This window comes from Phragmites australis, chromosome 10 (assembly GCF_958298935.1).
Source record: "Phragmites australis chromosome 10, lpPhrAust1.1, whole genome shotgun sequence".
Classification (NCBI taxonomy): Eukaryota; Viridiplantae; Streptophyta; class Magnoliopsida; order Poales; family Poaceae; genus Phragmites; species Phragmites australis.
The window spans coordinates 10,989,482-11,012,419 of NC_084930.1; the positions used below are offsets into that span (position 1 = coordinate 10,989,482).

The following is a 22,938-nucleotide window of genomic DNA, read 5'->3' on the forward strand; positions in this document are numbered from 1 at the left end:
GTATCATATGGCGATTGGTCGTCAACCAATGAAATCCCATGTGGAGTGTCAATGTTTGATTGCACGATTCTGTAGTCAAGGTCAAGGCTTAATCACTGCTCTGTGGTTAGACCAGACGCCATAAATTCTGGTCTGGATAACACACTCGTTTCAGCCGTGAGCCACTGATGAAAGGAGCTGCTAGGACAATAATTGGCAACTTTCTGCAGGGTGGAATGGACCTGACAATGCAGTACTCCTTGCAAAGTGGGATCAGTTTTTTGTCTGCAAATATGTTTATCTACTCTAGTAGTAACATTATCAGATAAACACGGTGCTGCCCTGGAAAACATAAACAGAGTACTGTAATATTCAGTTATCTATTTATAGAGGTTCCAGCTGATAAGCATAGCATTTGTGTAAGTCTAGTTTGCTTTAGACAATCCAATAACATCATTCTAATAATGTACTGTCCATTTAGGTTTGTCCTAAGTCAAATATTTTTAAGCTTCAACTATTAATATAAAAAATATCATATAGATTGGCAACAGAAGATTAATGTTACTATATTCATCATGAAAAAAACTATCATAATATGTAACTCTTCACATTTAAAATAATTTTTTTAATAGATATTATTAATCAAAATAGTATATTGGAACGTGTCAATGCCCTAACCAACTTATATTTAGGATAGAAGGGAATACATTAAAATATGTATACACTGTAACCATTCGTACTACTTAGCTATCGAGGTAATCTCCTTTCTTCAAGAAACTAACAATAAAAGGGCGTAGTGCACTCTTCTGTGCTTCTTCGTCTTAAGTTAGGAGTGGTAGGCACGACGAAGTGTTAATTGCAGCGGAATAGCAATAATTAATGGTGGTTGATGATCTGATGGACATGCCCTGTGGTGGGAGAAAGATGATTCAGAAAGTTACGTTGAACAGTTTTTATTTCGATCATTTGTCGGATTTGGAATAAGGGTCGTTAGTTTTCGACAAATATCTGTGGAGAGATGTATCAACGGGAAACCTCGAATAGCTCCAAACTACCGGATAACCTGGGATCAATATATTTGATATCTTTATTGCTTATCATCTTCTTCGTCCAAATCCGGAGTCAGGAAAATCAAATATCTGTGGCGATTAATTTGCTGGGTTCTTTAAGATTGCGGCCTGAATACGTGATTGGAGTTGCTATGGTTGAGGAGCTTGAGTTGTTTTTCTGACACGCAAGGAGCATGGTGCTTTTTTTTTTCTTTTCTTTTCGCGACTACGTTGGGGGATGGTTGATGAGTGCTACAAGCCTGTGATCTAATTTATGCTTTATGCCTTTTTACACATTATCTAGCTACATATCCGTTATCATATTTAATTTAATTTATATTAATCATGCATTCGTAATCAAAAGCACCCTATCCTTATTCATATTTGGCATATCCGCCTCCCAGCAAGAAAAAGCATAAGATGCACCAGATCCAACCCCTGCTATAAATAAATAAAATAAAGTATTGCCAGGGAAGACAGCTTTAAGCAAGAAGAGTAAGGCCTAGTTGATTAGGCTTTTCTCGAATTTTTTTTAATATTACATATTTGTACGGATATTACAGAAATAGTACCAAAAATGAGAAAATTTTAAAAATAATACCTATTTGCCCTACCGTATGATGAAATCTTGTTTCATCATATCGTACGGTAAAAACACTATTTTCGCCATATCGTACGATGAAAACACTATTTTCGCCGTACGGTATGGCAAAAATTGCTGACGTGGCACCAGCGGCAGCACTGGGGTGTATGGCTGTAGTTACTAGACAATTTTCGCTATACGGTTCGGCGAAAATTAGTTTTTGCCAAACCGTATGGTGAAAATTGTATTTTCACCGTTCGGGACGACGAGAATTTCGGATATAACTGTGGCCCTGCGCCCGTACACCGCGCCATCTCATTTGCTCTTGCGACATCTCATCTGCGAACGCGCGGAGAGGAGCACGCTAGCAGAGAGGAGAAGAGAAAAGAGAAAAGAGAAAGAAGAGAGGAGGAAGGGAGGAGGTAGGAAAAGAAGGAGGAGGAGGAGGAAAAATAATCGTTAAGGTAATTTTTTTCTTGTTTAATGTGTTTTTAGATGTATGTCTATCGATCTATTTTTATTTAGATTGAATTAGAGACTAGAAAAATAATTTGGAGTTTGTAAATATTTATTTTAGGTAGAAATCTTTGTATTAATTATTTTAGTATTAGGTTAAGAAAAAAATTTATGTGCGTAAAAAATTAGATATCGGTACTCTAGTTAAGATGATGTATGCAAGATTATATTGTAGGATTGTATTATTATGCGTTACACTAAAGTACGATATTTATTGAACTATTTGTAAATTAGAACTAGTGGTTTGCAACAAAAAACAATAAAACTGTAAGGATTGGTGATGTCCTAAGAGGGGGGTGAATTAGGACATCTAAAACTATTTTTAGCTCCAAAAACAACACAACATAAACCTATATCAATTTCTATCTAAATGTGCTCTAGGTTTATCTAGTGTGTCTACTCTACCGATCAAAGCGCTTGCAACCTATCTAAGAATGTAAATTGCAAGTAAGTAAATGCGGAAACACAAATAAGGTAGAGAGAGCAAACTCGGTACAAGGATTTTTCCCGTGGTATCGATGGTATGAATGCCACCCCTAGTCCACGTTGGAGCTCCACAAAGGATATGCTCCCGGTCGGCACCCGGTCACGGCCTTTCAGCCACCAAGTCACAAAGACAAGGCCTCCCCTGGATGAGCCACCAAGCCACCAAGGCAAGATCTCACCACTAGCCTCTCTTCCGGTTCCTTGCCGCCGTGATCACTTCGGAGCTTGAGCCACAAAGACAAGGGTCTCCGCGTCCCCGCACAATCGCCTTACCGCCGCTCCACACCAAGTCGGAGGGTCAACAAGCTTGCCGGCGAGTCACCAAGACTCCAAGGTGCCGACGTACCAAGAGGTACACTGTTGAATCACTCCTTAATCCACTCTCTAGGCAGCAATCACCTAGCAACTAACTCTCTAGGCCTATAAGCACTAATCACTCACTAATCTTGTGCTTGATCGCCTTGGATGATCACTTTAAGCACTTTGGTGACTTGGATGTCTTCTCAGGTGTTTGTCAACTTCTCTAGACTCCAGCACTCTTAAATGACTGAGTGGAGGGGTATTTATAGCCTCAAACTTGCGCACTAGCCGTTAACCCAACGGCTCTAAAAAACTGTTAACACCGGATGATCCGGTGAGAACAGTAGTACTAACACCGGATCATTCGGTGAGTACACTCTCACAAACTAGCCGTTGGAACCCCCACTCAAGTCTCTGTGAACACCGAATTATCCTGTGATGGCTCACTGAACACCGGACAAATGCACCGAACTAATTTTTATGTGAGCACCGGATCATCCTGTGAGGCAAATTTCAGCAAAATATCGTTATGCATTTTGGGCATAACTTTTCGCTCCGAACTCCAATTTTGATGATCTTTGGCTCTATGGAAAGCTTGTGAAGATCTCTACAAGATTATACAGAAATATATTCCATTTGATCACATCAAAATTCATAGAACAAGTCTAATTCATTCCTCTCTTTGTTCCGGCTTCGGCGACTTCTCTTTTGTTGCATCCATGAGACCTACTAAAGCATATACTTGACAAACATGTTAGTCCCAATGACTATGTTGTCATTAATCACCAAAATCACAATCATAACCTAATAGGGCTATTTTCGCTACAAAAACAAATTGAGGATCCAAAAAGCAATGCAGCACCGAAGTATTTGTGTTAAAATTTTAAAATTCAATGAACATTATATTTTTGAAAATTCGCAAGACTCCTAATATCAAATGGTATTAATTAATAAGTTGTTATGAATTAATTATATTAAATTTGTTGGTACTAGTAATATGTTTATTTAATAATGATATCTCCAATGTAGATTTAGGACAGTAATATGGATTATATTTTAGGCAACGAAGACTATAGTATTTTTCATTGTAGGACAAGCAATGTTGTGTCGGCATGGCTATTGCGTTAGTCAATTTTAAGGTAATCGTAATGTATGAATGTAATTGATTTTTATTTTTAATTGATATATTTTTTAGGTGATAGTTATGTCAAACTCTATAAATTTTAGAGTATTCTATAGAAATGGTCAAATCCGTAACGGTCCAGCAAGTGTTGATTTGAGCAATTTTCCATTTACCATCCTTGAGCACCCAAACCCTGAGGGTACAAGGATGAAGGAGATGAAAATGTGGTTCACCCAATACTTTCAGCTTGACCCTCAGATTTATTCTGTTACGGTGCAATGCATGTGGACTCGTATGTTAAATCCAGTTTGTTGGGAGTTAAAGCTGGTGCATCGAATGAACAAATGGTTGAAATAGTTGGAGTGGTGCAGACGGCGTCAGGCTGAGTTCAATATCCTAGTGCAACCATGTCCAAGAGAAGCAGATGATAGTAGTAGTGCAACAACTCCAGTGGAAGAAGAGGATACACGTGGGCATGCAGTGTCGATGGAGGAAGTTGAACAAATGCAGATGACTGAGGTAGATGTTGTTGTACATAGGCGTGCGACAGAGGTTGAGGAGGATCAGGCTGATACAGGGGAGGAAATTGAAGAAATCATTGTGGAGCTCGAGAATGTGGACCGTAACGCAATTCATGAGGAAGAAGCTTTATTGGAATTTGTAAATATAGATGAAGATGATGGTGATGATGAGGATGATGAAGACGATGACTACTCTAATACTGTCATCCCAGATGAATGGAACTTGCCTGACAAAGCGAGGATGAAAGTTATGGAGAACCGTGACTTCCCTTGGGAATATGGTTCAAGTATGGTTCACCTAAATCAGGTGTTCCCCAATCGTTTTGAAATAAAGGATGCAGTAGTATGGTGGGCAGTGACATCACACAGAGAGGTATTTGTTGCTGTCTCAAGCCTAAAAAAGTACAGTGTCAAGTGCAGAACAGCTGGATGTAGCTATTATGCTCATGCATACAAGCCGAAGCATTTTACTCATTGGGTAGCCTCAAGAGTGGTTCAGCACAATTATATGTTGGAAAATATTGGTCGAAAGCACCGCAACCTCACTGCTGCACTAGTTGCAAATGAATTGTTCATTGAGGTTATTCAAAAGCGGGACATGAAATGCTCGTTCATCCAACGATCAATATTACGACAATTCAAATATGAGATTACTTATCAAAAGACTTGGTGTGCAAAGCAGAAAGCCTTGGAAAAACGGTGGAGTACATATGAGGCTTCTTATCGCAACCTAGCCCGCATGCTTGAAATTCTGAAGGTCAAGGACCCTTGCACATATACTGCTTTCAAGGAGACTGAACTTGATGAAAACCAGCCTAGGATTTTTCGGCATGCTTTTTTTTTCTTTAGATCAGTGTATTCAATCTTTCCAGCATTGCCGTCCTTTGCTTTGCGTAGATGGTACATTCTTGACTGGGAAGTACAAATGCCATATTCTCACTGTAATTGGTGTTGATGCAAATAACCAGATACTTCCTTTGGCATTTGCGTTTGTGGAGGGTGAGAGCAGGTTGAGCTGGCTCTGGTTTTAGACATCTTAAGGTTGGGGTTGTCCGTGATCGACCTAATATTTGCATAATACATGATCGGCATGCTGGGATCTTATCTGCTATAAAGACACTGCAAGAAGATTCAAGTGAGCCGTTCTCTTGGTATGACCTGCAGAATAGGTTGTGCATGCGTCACATGGGAGCAAATTTCCACAAGCAATTCAAGAGCAAAGCACTGATGGATATGTTTAAGAGGTTGTGCAGCTAGAACCAAAGTCGCAAGTTTGATGCTTTGTGGAAGGAGTTGGATAAGGAAATAAGGACGCACGTGCAGGAGGGAAATAAGGAGCTGGCTACTGCTGATGACACTGTACCGGAGGTGTTGCTGCCTCTTGGAGAAGGCATTGATCCTCCTAATATGAGAAGAAGGTTGGCAAGAAACATCAAATGTTCCCCGCATTGGATTGAGGCAGAGCCAAAGAACAAGTGGTCCTTACTCTATGACACCGGATGTGCTAGGTTCGTGTACTGGGCCCCATCTTTATCGAATATGTGTAGTATGAGCTAGTATAGTTGAAACTTGATACCTATGTATTTTGATGTTATTTGGTAGGTATGGCGTCATGACTACCACTATAGTAGAGGTTTACTATTGGGTCATCAGAGGGCTGTATGGACTCCCTATTGTTACAATCGTTGAAGAAATGTTATACGGTATTATTGGTTACTACCAGAAGAGGCATGCAGCTGCTCTGAGTCACTGTACAACAATGCGTACACCGTATTAGGGGTGGAAACGGATCGAATACGTATGGAATCGAATTCGGATAGTACGATTTACCACATTTTAATCCAAATGCGAATACGGATCCGGATACTCTCGGATGCGAATACAAAATGGATAGTCCGAATTCGAATTCGCATTCGGATATCTACTCAATCTTCGAAATTCAGGTCTGGAATTTAAATTTTTGATAAAATTTGAATGAAATTTGGTAAAACTTGACTAAAATTTGTTCTAATTTGATTGGGATAGAATTTTAGAAATTTGGTTCGAAATTCATGTCGAAAATTTAAACTTTTGGCCAAATTTGACTAGAATTTGATCAAATTTGACTAAAATTTGATCATGATGAAATATGACTGAAATTTGTTCCAATTTGATTGGGCCGGAATTTCACTTACCTCTAAAATTTCTAAAACTTTAGCAAAATTTGGTTCCCTGGTTAGCGGTTACGGATACGAATCGGATGTATCTCGAATTCGGATATCCACATTTGAATCTAAATCTCGAAAACAAATTCGGATGTATCCATTTTAGTATCCATTTCAAAAACAAATATGGATACGGATATCCATATTCGTGTTTTAACAGATACGGATATCGGATAATTCGGATACACAGCCATCCATTTCCACCCCTACACCGTATGCCCATCGGATGATGGAGTACCTCCAAAAGAAAAACACGAAGGTAGTACAACATATGGTTTGTAGCATGGGCGTCAATGAGCACCGCTTCGAGATAACCCTGAGATCAAAAGGAGGAGTGGAGAGCGATATCAGAATTGTCACTCATGAGGTGAACGTAGGGTAAGTTTTTAATGGATGGTGCGAATGCTCCTGTAACAAACCGAAGCTTTTACATATCCCATGTTCTCATTTGCTGGCTACATTATCACAAGTAGGTGTGAGAAGCTCAGTATATGTATCACCATTTTACTTGAAGGAAAATATGGTGTTGACTTGGACTAGAGAGTTTCGTGGTTTTAATGCGCATGGTGACTTCACAGTTTACGATAGAGACATGCCGATATGTCTGCCCCTATGATGTCGCTTAGACATCCCCATGGAAAAGGTGGTCAATCATAGACTAGGCGTATTCGTAACGATATGGATGAAGCTGAAGTTAGTGGCCCTGTCAAGAGGTGCAGTGAGTGTGATGAGTATGGTCACAAGGCAAAAGAATGCCCACACTCTAACCACGCCGATGCTGGAGCAGGACCATCCACCGGTAGTAGACGTGGGAGAGTTGCACGTGGAGGACAAGCAGTGCACGGGACTGGGGAAGACCTTGCCAGATATTCTATTTAGGAACAATGTGTTTCTTTATTTATTTGGGTAACTGTTATGTTCTTGATGTAAAAACTAAGTGGTATTATTTGTGTAATTTTTATGTTCTTGACGTAAAAACGAAGTGCTTTTATTTATGTATTATTTATGTTCTCTCTGTCTTCTAAAGTAGTCTATGTATGGTTTATGTTGTTGACAAATTAATTATGTGATCATCAATTTACAATAATTATGTGTTTTATGTTGGTCTATTTTGTAGAGATGAAGGCGTCGTACAAGCTTCTCGACCGTTCTGTGGACGCGCATCACCGTGGCTTCTTACACGCCATGCATGACGCTTCGAGTATTCCTGTTTTACATATTCATGCGCCAAATATGGCTTAGCGACTGAACCTGGACTAGTTCGGCAGGTTGTACAGATGGTTCAATTCATACAGATGGTTCAATTTACACAGATGATTTAATTTGTTGTAACTAATCAGGTCATGTATTTGCAGGTTGGGTCGCACAGGACTTCTTCCGCTTGCACGGATGCTTCAGGCCATAGATGAGGACGCGGGTATGCATCAGGTGGCTGAGGGCCAGGAGGACGAGGGCCAAATGGAGTAGTCACGTCGGTTCCCGTATAACCTTTCCCTTATTTCGGCTTTGGTGGATTGATGAAGACCGAAGACACACACATTCCACATGCCGTTTGGGGAGATGGCAATCACGCTGGAGGATGTCTCCATGCTGACCGGGTTACCAATTTCTGGTGAACCTATTGGTCCCTCGGTCACTCCAGCTGGTTGGTAGCAGGACTTGTTTGAGAGGTTTTAGGGAGTTCTACCTGAGCCACTGAACGTGTCGCCCATTGAGGAGCATCAGAAGCACGACCCCAAGAAGTAGTGGTTGGAGCAGTTTAGAGTTAGTAATTTTTTTCGTTGCTTCTCTAATTTCATATTGCACGTCCTTTGTCCATTTATTATTGGTAATAACAATCAATCAAATTATGCAGGTGGAAAGGATGGTCGAGGATCCCACGGAGTACCAGGTTGCTCGACACCTAGAGGCTTACCTATTGTGGTTGTTTGGTTGGGTGATGTTCACCTCCAGCCACGGCAACACTGTGGACGCACGTTGGATAGCCTATGCCTGGGCTATTGCTGACGCAGCAGTTGTCAACGTGCCTCAGGTGTCTTGTGGTTCAACGGTTCTTTGTGCCACCTACTGCACGCTGTGCCACACCTGTGTGAGGACACGCAACGCGTCCAACTTGACCTGTATGCCTCTTCCGCTTCAACTATGGTTGTTCGAGCGCTTTCAGGTTGGACGACCACTCGTGGTGCCTATGCATTACACCTCAGAGATGTACACTGGCGATGACATCGACAAGCCTATGATGGGATCATTGTGGACATGTCGACGAGTACGCCCTTCATAGTACTGTTAAAATTTTAGTGTTGTAATATTGATAACCTAACTTAGATGAACTATAATTTTGCAGCCGCAGTGGGTAGGAGTTCAGGTTCGTTCAGCATATGAGGCTTTCACTGAGTAGTTCGACCACCTGAGGGCTGATATGGTCGTTTGGGAGCCGTACACCACCGACTTCGTGCTACCATGATCCGCTGACCGTGGGGTCTCCAAATTGTGCTTCAGGGACTTGGCGTTTTGGCTGACGAGGAAAAAACTGGTGTTCGACGTATTCGTCGAAGACTACACCGTGCACCGTGTGATGCACCAGGAGGTCCCGGTCCCGTTGGGAGACCGTGTTCCTACTTCCGTACACACGTGAGTTGTAATGTCACATACCTCATTTTATTAAGTGTATTGATTTCCTCTGATTGACACTCTATTGTAGGTTGTCGACTAAGGGACCACCAAGGAGCATGGCTGGCCTGGCCATCAGGATGTAGCCCTGGGTGCAGCAGTGGGGCAATGCTCTTGCGGACATGATCAAGTTTGGTGCCCCTTACGATGACTACAGTTACCAGCAGTACCTGCTGTGGTACAGTACACGGACTCGCACAAGTCTTCTTTGTGTCGTGGAGCTCCTCAGTCGTTCCTCTACTAGCACTGCTGCCCTGTACCTAGGACACGCATGAGTTACGCTACATGTTGCGGTACGCGAAATCTTCAAATCCTCATGGCTTTCAACATTCATATTACTACTATTGCTAATGATTAGTTGTGTACAGCAGTCTGACGTCGCGAGAGAGATTCACGAGGAGGCGACGAGTTTAGCTACGAGGCTACGCAAGCAAGGCACATGTGGAATGGCAATCGATGATATCATTGAAGCGTTCTCCCGGCTTTCCACGAAGACCCGACGTATCATGAAGTGCACATCGTGCCGGTAGCTATTAGATTACTTTTTAGGCGTACCGTACATGCCAATGTTTATTGTCGGCACCTCTGTATGGTTAGGGTCTCTTCGCGCTACGACGAAAAACCCCATATCACATGTAATATTCATCAACCTATGTAACCCTTATACCGGGTTCTATGTTATTTATGCTTTACAACTACTATTGTAGCCTACCATATAATATCTATCAGCTACCTCCCATTGTCGGACAAGCGATTCTACGATTTATTTTACATCTTTCTATTCCATTTCAGAAATAAGTTCAATCGCAAAATAAAAAAGCGATACAATATTTTGTCAACAGAAGAAAAAATTTCAGCCATTCCGACACAGGAGATAAGGCTCACGGGCCCATGCAGGAGGGAGGGTCCACGCTGTGGGATTTTTCGGCCTCCCGTTTGGCGACATTTATTTTTCGCCGTACGGTTTGGCGACAACTAATTTTTGCCAAACTGTATGGTGAAAACTGTCTCGTAACTGCAGCCATGCACCCCAGTGCTACTGTTGGCGCCATGTCAGCAATTTTCATCATACCGTACAACAAAAATAGTTTTTTCGCCATACGGTAGGACGAAAACAAGATTTCACCATACAGTATGGCGAATATGTATTATTTTTGAAAATTCCTCATTTTCGGTCCTATTACTATAATATCCGTTCAAAAATGTAATATTAAAAAAAATTTGGATTTTCTCCAGCTTCTGGCCCCTTCCCCTGAAGTTGGAAGTCCAACCAAACAGATTACTTTTGGAAGCAACTTACTAAAAGTGAGAAGCTCTATTGAACTGCCAAAAACTAGAAGCGAGAAGGTTTCATTATCTTGTACAGGTGGGAAAAATAAGTGTGAGCACTAACTTGAGAGGTATTTATCTGCAATTGTCATCCTATATAAATGTGTAACCGGTGCACCCCATCCCCTCGTGACCTAGTGACCAACGCACCGCAAGAACAAACACCTCTGGCAATTAGGGTTTCGTCTCACTTCCACTATCGATCGATGCCGCTCGTTGCCACCCCCGCCGCCTATCTTCATCCATTCCAAGGTGAGATTTGGATCTTCGTCCATATGAGGATTGGTTTGCTCCATTGCTGGGAAAATCAGGGACGCGCGCGTAACCAACGAGGGTCTTGTTGCTGAGCACTTTGGTGGGACGCTCTCTTGTACGATCTATTCGATTGTTTTCTCTCCTTTAATCATATATTATCCTATTTCCTGCCATTTGTGTGCAGAAAAGATGATTTCGCTTGTCAAGGATTTTCACTTGCTGTCCTGTACACGAGATTAAAATTACACATTTAGATCTCACATCGTTGCATACTTTTACATCTCCGTCAAAGGGATCACTCTTTAGTGTTCATCCTTCAATCACTTCCAGTTACATTTTTCTAAACTTGAATGTGAGCTAAATATGGTGGACTGGAGATGTTTCTGAATCTGAATAGCCAAAAATTTGGTAGGAGCACCAGATGAGTTTGAGATGTTCGATCTAGCCCATCCCCTTGTCTGGATTTTGAGAGGAGAGCAGCAAGTAGTGTTTACTGTTTACACATTTTCAGAGACTTGTAATATTTGTAGCTCCGTAATTAGGCATTGTCAATGAAGATTTTCTCAGCGGCTGCATCTGTCATCACTATTGTAGTCAACCTTGAGCAATCAGTTGTTAATACACGTGAGAGCTATTTTTGTACTTTTCCGAACAGTTACTTGTTTAGTTCAGTGCCAACATTTGCAAAAGGTCTTCTGTATTGACAAAAGGTCTTATGTTTTAATTATTTCAGCAGAACAGATGCACATTTCTGATTACAGTTTCATATTTTGCATTTATTGTCCTTAGCAGATCCTTGTTAGTTGAAATCAGCCTGTTCCTTTGTCACTGCGCATCTTATTATTATGAGATTTGTTACGGTGCTTGGGGGGAACCTCAAGTTCCTTCCCCTCTAAAATGTTTTAACGGTAGATCTTGATAAGGGCACTTTAGGAACATCATTTGGTGTAAATAAGGACAGTTTAGGAATTGACTGTTTCAGTAAATAATATCTCGTTGCATCAATCTGACCTCTCTCTCTTCTGCCTGCATTCTTCCTCATCTCAGAAACCCGTAACAAATCTCACCTCAGATCTCGTCCTTCTCGCTCGAGTGCTCCTGTTGGCGATTGTCTCCTCCGTCACCTCCCTTCCCCGATCATCCTCCTCGTGAAGTCGACACGGCAACCGCTTCCTGCCTAGCGGGCGGCGAGACGTGCGTGGTGTGCAGCAGGGGAGGTCTATCGGCTCTGCGGAGGACTCGGCGGCGCAGGCACTGCACCGGCTCGTGGCGAGCTGCGCCAACTCCGGCGGCGTGGTCGTGGCTGTGGTGGACGCCAACGCCGCCATCGCGGGAGGCGTCACGCTCTCCACCACTACGGGAAGGCTGGTGATGGTGCCGGAGGAGGTGCGCGGCGTCGGCTTGCGCTGCTCCTGACCCCCGTCGAGATCGTTGAGCCTGCACCGAAGTTCGTCAAGAAAGGTCGCAATTTTATCTAGTCGCTCAATTGCATCTTACTCTTTCTGCATCAAGAATCTGAGCTAAATCTCCCTGCGCGTTGTGTTTAATTTTTGTTGTTAATCTGTATCTGTTTGTGAAATAGTGTACATATTGATCTTGTTGCCTGTCAGTTATGGGCAGTCTGGGTGCCTAAGGGACAGAAACCTCTCAATTATTCAGTGAAGTAATACTACGCCTTTTGAATTGCGTTAGTAATTTATGATCCTGCAAGTGTTGAATCTGTCCCAAGTATTGAACTTAAATACAATAAAATTAAGTTTGAAGTACCGTATGTAGTGATTACATGGATCATGCAATTGGCATTTCATTGTACTAATTAGATGATATTATGCAGAAAAACATGGGTGATTTAAGTGCAGAGGCTCTTTTAGAATATGATCAGATTGTCAGTAATACATTTATTAGTGCGGAAGAAGGTTTTGACTTCTACAACAACTATGCCCTTAAAAAAGGGTTTAGTGTAAGGAAATGCTACATGGAAAGGGACAAAGGCAGCAAGGAAATATGCCTAAGAAAGTTTGTTTGTAGTCGGCAAGGTTTCCGTGAAGCTAAGCACATGAAGAAAGAAAGTAAGAAGAGGAAGCCACGGAACATTAGTCGTTGCGGGTGTCGAGCCAAAATGGTAATTAGACTCTGCAAGGGAACATGGCAATGGTATGTGAAGGATTTCATTGATGAACACAACCATCCTTTGGCCACACCAGATGTATCTTGTCTCCTGCGTTCGCATAGAGGCATCAGCGATGTGCAGAAGGCCGACATCATCGAGATGGAAAGTGCAGGAATCCGTAAACACCAAATCATGAATATTTTGGAAATGCAGTGTGGCGGATATGATAACGTTGGATGCATATCAAGGGACATATATAATTTCTGCTATCATTATAAGCAGAAAACAATTGTTGCAGGCGATGCTGAAACTGTGATATCTCACATGAAGGCGCGGCAAGAGAGAGATGCTGATTTTTTCTTCAGATACTTGAGTGATGACAAGGGCCATCTAAAGGGCTTGTTCTGGTCCGATAGTCAATCCCGGCTTGATTATGAAGAATTTGGTGATGTTGTTGTTTTTGACAGCACGTACAGGACCAATCGATACAATTTGCCATTTGTGCCGTTTGTTGGGTTAAATCACCACCGAAGCACGATTATATTTGGTTGTGGCATTATTTCCCATGAAACAAGTGAGTCATATGAGTGGCTGCTGCACACATTTTTGGCTGCCATGTCCCAGAAGCATCCAATTTCTGTGATCACTGACGGCGACCTTGCAATGCAGAGAGCTATCAAAATCATGTTGCCAAATTCTAACCATAGGCTATGCACATGGCATATTGAGCAGAATATAGTACGCAATTTGCACAATTCTGATATTATCGAGGAATTTAGGAAATTTCTATATGATTGTTGCACCGTACAGGAGGTTGAGAGAAAATGGGATGACTTTATAGAAAGGAATCAAATTTTGGACCAGAAGTCATGGCTGCACCAGATGTACCAGATGAGGAACCTGTGGTGTGCTGCATATCAGGTGGGACGATGCTTCTTGGGCTTGAGAAGCAACCAACGCAGTGAGAGCCTGAACTCAAAATTGCATACGCATCTTGATGGTAAAATGACACTGTTTGATATGCTGCAGCATTATGAGCATTGCTTATCCAACCTGCGCCGTAATGAGGCCAAGCTAGATAGTATAGCATCACAATCAGTTCCGTTCACAGAACTGGATGCTGCAAATATTGAGAAAGACGCTGCACATGTGTTTACACCTACAATCTTTGCCTTGGTGAAAGAGAAGATTGATTGTGTAAGTAATTTTGTTATCAGTGAAATCCTAGATGGAGGTGATGGTACAACATATATTGTTGCTACAAAGGGGATAGAAGACAATAAGTTTGACATTGATTGTGAGTTCATCGACTCATCATTAGAGAGCATTTCTTGCTCGTGTCGTATGCTAGAATGTGAAGGCATACCATGTGGCCACATCTTTTATGTCTTGGAGAAAATATTGCATGCAGACAAAATTCCCAAGTGTTGTGTGGCCAATAGGTGGACCATGAGCGCAAAGTCTGCATTTCCTCCAATCAGAAAAAGCAGTATGTATGATTATTCCCAAAGCCTGGAGAGATACCGTGACTTACGCAATTTGAGTCATGCAGCATCTTTTAAAGCGTCCCAATCTGATGCATCGTATGTGCACATGAAGCGTGTTTTGAATGAAATAGTAGGCAGTAATGATGCGTGTAATCCTGAAAAGAAACACATGAGGTATGGCCCTGTATTGACACAAGCACACCAAGCTCAGTCTCTTAATTTGGACAAGGTTCTAGATCCGGTGCAAGTTAAATCTCGAGGTGCGCCGAAGAAGAAAAGAATCAAGGCCTTCACTGAAAAACCCAAAAAAAACAAGTGTGGCCATTGTAAAGAGATGGGTCACAACAAGCGCAGATGCCCCTTGTTGAAAGTAGAGGTAAATATTTTTTATAGTGTTGGGCCTGCCCTTTTTTTTTGCATGTTCATGGGTCCTTTTGAATTTAATATGAGAATAATTTATATTGCATGATTGTTGTGTAGGAAAAGAAGCTCTCAGTATCCTGAATGAATAGGCATTACTACAGACAAGAAGAGGTCTGATTTACTTGCTTTGGTGGGGATTACTGAACATAGAACCAATGTATTTGTCAAAATATACAGATGACATATTTTCTTCCCACCCTCATGCTTTTGCATCAATTGCTTGAATTGTTCTTCACCCAACATCAGGACCAAACCATCTGGCGGTTTTTCACCAGGAATGAGGTAGTACAGACTTGCATTCCCTTTGTAACCGTGATGCACCAAGTTTTCCTGCAAACCAAACCAATCCACACCGTGTGGCTCCAAAAATGTCATGGAACCGACCCTCCAATCCCAACATCGTTTTGGATTCCAAGAAATTTCCCCTCCTACGTGAACCAGAAATGTCATTGCAATGCCCTGGAGACATTACGAAAACATTGAAAAAAGATGAGCAACATCAGACACAAATAGCCGCCATGATCTAGGAAGCTAGCTGCATGCAAGTGGAGGATTACCTGAGCGGGAGGAGATGGATTCACCGTCCGATGCACGGCCAATGATCCTAACACCCGTTCGTCGTCCCGCGCAGTCCGGTTGGGCTTCATTGTCTTCGGGACCGTGGCACAGGGAGATGGAGGGTGAGGTAGTGGACGTGTGGATTGGGGACGAAGGGTCCGGCGCGGATAAGAGCTCCGGCGCTTAGGACTTATCGATTGCGGGCTGGATCGATAAGGCCGAGTTTCCTATCGTTGCGGACGGGATGGATCGAAAAAACTCCCGCCGCTGCGGGCATGACGCGCGCACTCTGAACGTGCACGCAGGGGCACGGTTTGGCGTGGGCGTGGCTGCCTTTTGGTTATGCGCATCTGCCTGCTACGTGACCTTGAGTAATGGACCAAGTACAAGGGTTTGGCGTCACAGTTTCAATTCATATATTGTAACCACTATATTTCAATAATTCTACTTACAACAAAATAGATGTATTCAAAATTTCAGTAATACAAATTCCATTAGATATAAACTGACTCTGAACGTGCATGCCCGGCGCACCACCTACCGCGGCGTCTGTGCCAGCGCACACCCGTACGCGCGCAAGCTCGCGAACAAGCCAACACCAACGCCGATCCCCTATGCCGACACCAGCACGCCCTAGTCCATGGCCGTCCAAGAACTGAGGCGGCAGGGCAGTGCGGGCTGAGAAGGGGTTCGGAGAACGAACGGGAGAGGAGGTGGAGGCGGAGTACGCGGCGGCGGCGGCGGCAGCGACCGACCCCGCGCGTCGTGCCGATCTGGATCGGGAGCGGACTAGCTAATGAAACGACACAGACACGAAGCTAGACCGAAATAGGTCGATATAACCATATATGTGCTATTACTAAATTGCCCCTGTGTCTAATTGGATCTTAGTTACAAAATTACTAATTTACCCTACGACATCTTCTTAAACTTAGTACCTGACATAAGCTTTTTGGTACCGACCCACAACTTAAAGTACCTTTCAATAGGTACCTCCACCTTCTTAGCTGTTCAATTTGTCTAAATGAACGGCTGTGGTGACTTTCAAGCACCGTAAAATTTCTCTATTATTATTATTATACCTATATTCCCGGTGAACTTCCTTCCCAGCCATGGATCGTCCGGCTCTCGTTGCCTCTCGGGGGGTTAGGTGCCCGCTCTCACTTTTGCATGCATGGCCTCAGTGTGGGACGCGTGCGGTGGTTCGGTTGGTGCTTCGCTGGTGCGCGGCACCTGCTGCCTTCTGGTTGGCCAGTAATGTGTTCACGGGTCGTACAGACCGCAACGGTTCTTCCACCATCCAACTATATTACCATCCAACTAGCTGCTTTGCTTATCATCTGAACTTCCTGAAGCCAATGGTTCAGTTGTTGGTAATGGCTCAACTTTCTAATCTCACCTGCAGAAAGAGTTCCAAGGTGAGAATCTAGTGGAATCGCCAAAAACATGTTCTTCCTATGATTCTTCAAAGTTCTGTTCCTGCAATCCATGCCACTGAATTTATTCTTTGTTATGATTATGCCTTAATTGTACTAATAGACGCACCTTGTGCTTCTATTTGTCCATCACTCGTATTTGTGTCTAGACTAAATGGGTGAAATAACTAGCTTCTTTCCACAATTATTACCTTTCTTTAACACAACTACATGTTTGGTTCATACATTCACTAATGCAACTTTTTATTATTTTCAGATTTAGTTCATATTTTGTATAGCAAGCAAGTCAAGATTTATATTTGCTGATGCAGTTTTTGATGCAAGATATATAGCCTTCATCTTCTTTGTGCAATCGTACTTTCTTTATTGTTGCATGGTTCTTCCCTCCAAAAGTATGGCTCCTCACACACCCCTTGGATTCTTTCCTTTTTGCCCTCCAGATCCAACTAGGTGCTATTTGCTCGAATTCATCAACAGATTATTGTCTATATATCAGCCCATATTTATTCGGTTTCATGAGTCAGGCATGTTAATAACCATTCTACCATATTTATATTATTGTTTGCTATACCCGTTTTCACTTTCAAAATGAATTACATTGAGATAGATTTTTGTATGAATGTTATTTTACAAGATATATGTTATTTGTATACCTATTACTTAGAGCACTACTGAGTGATCTGAAGGAATGTTAAAACCGCGCGTTTGCCTTCTATTTTCCAGCTTTTAACTACCACTTATATATTTTTCCCCTGACTAAAAGATTCATATTTGTTTTGAAGCCTCTATTTCTGAGAGACAAGTTGTATTTGAACGCATGCACTTACGCACACCATTCACGCCAACTCACACTCCTGCACGCACGCGATGCCTACACTATACACACACGTTCCTAAAAAGATCGACAAAGTCATCCAGGGCTCCGTAGGCGACGGGCACGCTGCAGTACCATTGTGGCTCGCACGTGTGAGAGGCAGCGAATTATCCTATACGGTTTGTTGTTGTGCTTGTGTATTACCACTCCTATCACTATGCAGATAGCCAGCACTTCTCACAATAAAAATTAGCATACAGCTAGTGCAGTCTGCAGGCATTTGGCATCTAAATCCATGTACACTGCCGTCGGCTTTGTAATTAGCTCTCTCTATATATACTTCCTTGGATTTTGTGATATTTACTTTGCTTTTGTGGATCCAAGATTAGCAATGAGTTAATTTTACAAAAAGTATTCACATTGATGCTAGCAAACTAAGCCCTTTTTAATAATGAAGATGCCAATGTTCCAAAATTTTGTTGATTCTAATAATCTTCACGATTTGCAGCTTTTTGTGGAGTCAAGTTTTTTTTTGCTTTTGCAGTTTTATTATTAGATATGGTGCTGCAATTAAATGTTTTAGCTCTTTAATACATGCTGTATAACTCTTCCTTCAACTTCTAGGCTTTTAGTATTAGAATCAGACCAACACCACTAAGGCCTACGCAATATCTTTGTCCTCCAGTTAACCGATGTTTTAGTGTCTGAACAAACTTACAATTGAAGTATGATTAACACTCCATATTTTCTGCTCACTCCTAAGTAACTTCCTCCTTTTGCCCTTCTTTTGGTCTATGGCAGGGTAATGGCTGTCACTAAATTGTCATGAACCATTTTTTGATGTAAGCCTTTATTTTACTATAAGTTTTGAAAGCCTTTATTTTAGCTTAGCACAGTAGGGGTTTGCTTTGTAAATTTGATGTACATGGAAAATGTATGATGAATCTATACATGTGAAACAAACCCAGCTTGTCCACGCCAGTCAAATTTTTTTACCGTCGGATTGCTGCATCGTCTGGCTGTTCTTGGCTCTCCCGCGCGGTTAGGTGGGCATGCCCGATTTTTTACCGGGTGTGGTTTGGTGCGGGATGAGCTTCGGTTTCCTTAGTGGGTGGTAGTTGGAGCCTTGTGGTTGGCCGGTCGTGACTATAGTGGTTGGGGCGTGCGTGGGAGGTGTGCATGGGTAAAATGCGACGTTGCATTGGAGACTCCGGTCGCCGGCTGCTCCATCCATGGCTTCATAGTGCTGTGCTGCTTCATCTATGGCTTTATAATGCCATGCTATTGTAAAAAATTATGGTATTACATGGTTTGATCGTAATGATTGTGTCCTCTATATAATCAATATGGTGTATTCCACTCTTTTATAGCATCGCTAAAATATACTAGTATAGTCATTACCATCTGAGGCAAGACACAACCATGCTACCATATAGATCAGTACAGTAAACCTATTAATCTAGAAAAACGAAACAAAAAGAAGCATGCTCATATTTATCCTATAGTTTATGCTCGACAGTACAGTAAGTCTAAATCAGAGCTTCTATGGTATGACACTATCTAACATACTATTATCCTAAATCCTATTTTTTATCAGTGTCATTCTCTGCTAGCAGAGCGGAAAGGAGTGCCGGTCTCCACTAGTTTTATTTAATTATCTGAATTTGCATGCTGCTATCATTTAATACTCACCTAAAGGAAAATTGCCATAAGGCCAGTGCTGATATTATTGTTATGAATGTCTTTATGTATGAGGTGAAGAAGTGTTTAACTATTTACATTCATCACTTTGCAATGTCACAGAGATCATTTGGTATTTTGAAAATGAAATGAAGAATATTGCAGAAGTTGCCTATCCAATGAACAAGCAATTAAAGATTATTATAGCGTGCATGACAACTTTGTTCGAGACAGTGTTTTGATTGATGATCTTTTGGAGAGATATGATCAAGATGAAGACTATATACCCAATGTTCATGAAGTATCTTCATTAGGACATGAAGAGAGCGATACAAGTGTTTTCTTAACAGTATTGCTAATGCTTTGATGTTCATGAGAGGATAGGTGACATGTAATGTTCCTTATCATCATTTTGTAATTTTCTAATTGATGGAATGATCACAATCTATATTGGGACTTATATATGTTTTTGAAAAATAAACTGTATGGTTACTTAATTATTTATATTTCGAATAAAACTAAGACAATCACTAGAACAATAAGTAATAACAGTCACGAAAATAGTTTATAAAAATAAAACATTCACTCTAAACAGTTACGATATTGTAAACGTTGCCTACTCCATTTAAACTTAAAAGCTATCAATCGGATAGAGTTACTAAACAGCCTATCAACTTCTTATCTAGAAGCAGCTCCTCTAATACTAGAGTATCAACTTCTTTAAAAGTAACTCTAATACTCTAGATAAGAAGTTGATACTTTAGTACTTCTTCTGATTATAAATGTAGGTCATTTTAGATTTATGTATAAGGATTAAGAAAGTAGATTAAGTGATATTATTGTCTTTTATTTATTCTGTATTGAAAAAAATAACTTATTTATTTATGATAGTAGTAGCACTTATTAAATAAGAGTAAAAGTAAATAAAAGAGAAAAAAGTGTATAGAAATTTAAAAATAATTTATATTTAGAGAATAGTTGAGAAGACTAAAATGATTTATATTTGTAATTAGAGGGAGTAATAGAGAAGTTGTTTCTAGAGTACAGGTAGTTCTTTAAAAAGCTACGGCCCAAAGCTTGTGTGAGCCGAGCGTATTTTCCCGCATCTTTTCTGGAGCCGACCGTATCGTGAGCTTTCCTTTTCACGCAAACCTCCAAAGCGCACACACGCGCTCGCTCACACACTCTGCTGCGTCAGCATCACCTTTCCCCTTCCCCCATGGGGGTCGGTCGGCGTGCTGCTGTTTATGTCTGGGGCAGGAGATAGTTACATTCACTAAACCCTCCTGCTCCACTAATGGCCGTTACTCCCTGGAAAATGCCCCAAGCTCGGTGCGAGATGATGACTGCTTCCACTAATGATGCTAATTCCGAAGGGCATCTGCAATGGGGTTTTCTCTAAAGACACTCTAGGGGATAAATAGTGTTTTTTTAACCAAACCCACGCACGCTTGACAACACCTTTTGTTCAAACTTTTAACATACCTCTCTTTCCAAATTCAACAGCCTGACAGGTGTAACTTGAGAACAGTTGAGATGTATCCTTTGTGTAACTGAAACGGAGTAGCTGAATGGATTCAGTAGCAAGCGAAAGCGGCCTCGATGCACCATGCCTGCACATGCATGTATGTCCATCGTTACCGGTAGCACCTACGTGCCATCTATGCGGATGTGATGTTCGTGGGGTCCACATGTCATCCAAAGCGTCGACAGAGAGGGCCAATAGTTTTTTTATTTCTCAATTTGCGGTATGGGTTAAAAAGTGATGGCCTCCATGTCACTTTCGAAGGACAATGCGTTTCAGGGTTCCGGATTTCTTTTTATCACGCTGCTGCATTCTCTTCCCTATCAGTTTAGTATCTTAGTGCAACGTGTGTCATGCCGAATTGCCACGGAAACTTCATATGTTTTTTTCCAACGGGACCATCACCTAGTCTGATACTCTATTTTTCTAGACCACTTGGGAACTTTTTTATTTTTATATTTTTAAATCAAAAAATTATAAATATATGCATCAGCTCTGAAAAATTACAGATCTAGTTCTTATTCCCGTTGGAAAGATGACATGTTTAAAAATAAAAAAATATTTAATTCCAATCCACTTAAAATTTAAAACATTATTGAAATATCATTAAAAATTCTTAAAAATTTATGTGGTGCAGAAGATGCTATCATCTAACTATCAAAAAAAATTTCAACTCAAAGAATTACTTATGCAATGAGAAAAAAGATAAATTTAAGTCATATTTTTGTCTGAAAATTTTTAAACAGCTAGATGATAGCATCCTCTATACTATACAATTTTTCCTGATTATTTCAATAGTATTTTAATTTTTGAAAGCATTGAAACACAATATTTTTATTTTTAAATTTGTCGACCTTCCAACGAGCAAAAGGTGACGACAACAGCTTAGATTTGTATTTTTTCAATATTTGCATTTTTTTAAAAAAAATAGAAAAAAGTTTGACCACTTGGTCCGAAGCTGCAAGCAATTTTTTTAAACCTTCAAATGTAGCAATTTTTGACACCCGTTTAAAAAAAATAGCACAAATAGGCGTCTATTGCCTGCTGGAAGTGTTACAAGTGCCTGTCGTCCGTTGGAAGGATGATAGGTGTATCTCATCTTTCCAACAGATGACATGTTTTAAAAAATAAACTTGTTGTCCTTCCAACAAACGGCATATTAAAAAAAATAAAAAATATAGGATTCCATTGTTCTCAAAATTTAAAATACTATGTAAATGGTTATAAAAGTTTTGAAAAAAAATATTGCCCATCAGGAAGAAACTTAGGTAGTGTTTCGTTCCATATATAAGTGGCAAAAATCCAAAATTAGATAATATATATATGAGCGTATATATTGAAATAGACAATATGTAGTCGTATTTACGAATTTAGCATCCATATTCGGCATGCGGTGTACCAAAAATCCATTTTCGGTATACGGTGTACTGAAAAAGACATTTTCGTGCCGAAAATTACTTGTATTCGGCACACGGTGTTGACACAACCTCCTCAGAATACGCAGACACATCCACTAGTGGTATCAACTCATCACGAGGACGTCATTGACTGCACGCAGCAGACGCCAACCTGGAGCGACACACAAGATTTTGACTAGGTTGCTGCATTGCAGGCAGGCAACTTCACCGAGCTACTAAGAGGCCAGTACCCCTAATATCCCAATGCACCTAAGGGTTCACAGTGGTACTAGCATGATGAGACTTCGGCAATTCGAACTCCATCGGAGCACGTACTACTGGCGTCTACACTTCCGCATGAGGATCCTACATCATGGTACATGCAGTGCTGAGTTAGCGATTCTGGATACACGTTTGGTGGAGGTGCAACACGATACGGGGATGATGATGACGAGCAAGGGGACACGTGGTAGGGGCCAATGTAGGCCGCTGG

The 22,938-nt window shown here is 41.3% G+C and overlaps 1 protein-coding gene and 1 long non-coding RNA gene across 2 annotated transcripts; both read left to right on the forward strand.

Moving 5' to 3' along the window:
- The first annotated feature begins 11,990 nt into the window (after positions 1 to 11,990).
- On the forward strand, positions 11,991 to 15,230 carry LOC133930344 (protein FAR1-RELATED SEQUENCE 5-like). Its single transcript, XM_062376981.1, has 3 exons — positions 11,991 to 12,476; positions 12,850 to 14,988; positions 15,093 to 15,230. The coding sequence occupies exons 2-3, from the start codon at positions 12,856 to 12,858 to the stop codon at positions 15,114 to 15,116; spliced, it is 2,157 nt and encodes a 718-aa protein (XP_062232965.1). The 5' UTR covers positions 11,991 to 12,476; positions 12,850 to 12,855; the 3' UTR covers positions 15,117 to 15,230.
- Positions 15,231 to 16,843: 1,613 nt separating this feature from the next.
- Positions 16,844 to 19,973, forward strand: LOC133931235 (uncharacterized). The gene is made up of 3 exons (XR_009911863.1): positions 16,844 to 17,011; positions 17,286 to 17,421; positions 19,647 to 19,973. It is a non-coding gene; the product is annotated as an uncharacterized LOC133931235 (long non-coding RNA).
- Positions 19,974 to 22,938: the final 2,965 nt, after the last annotated feature.

Excerpts from the sequence above, each read along its gene's own strand:
- LOC133930344 (XM_062376981.1), top strand. The coding sequence starts at position 12,856 with ATGGGTGATTTAAGTGCAGAGGCTCTTTTAGAATATGATCAGATTGTC. Across the intron at positions 14,989-15,092 it reads GCCCCTTGTTGAAAGTAGAG|GAAAAGAAGCTCTCAGTATC; the intron begins GTAAATATTTTT and ends ATTGTTGTGTAG.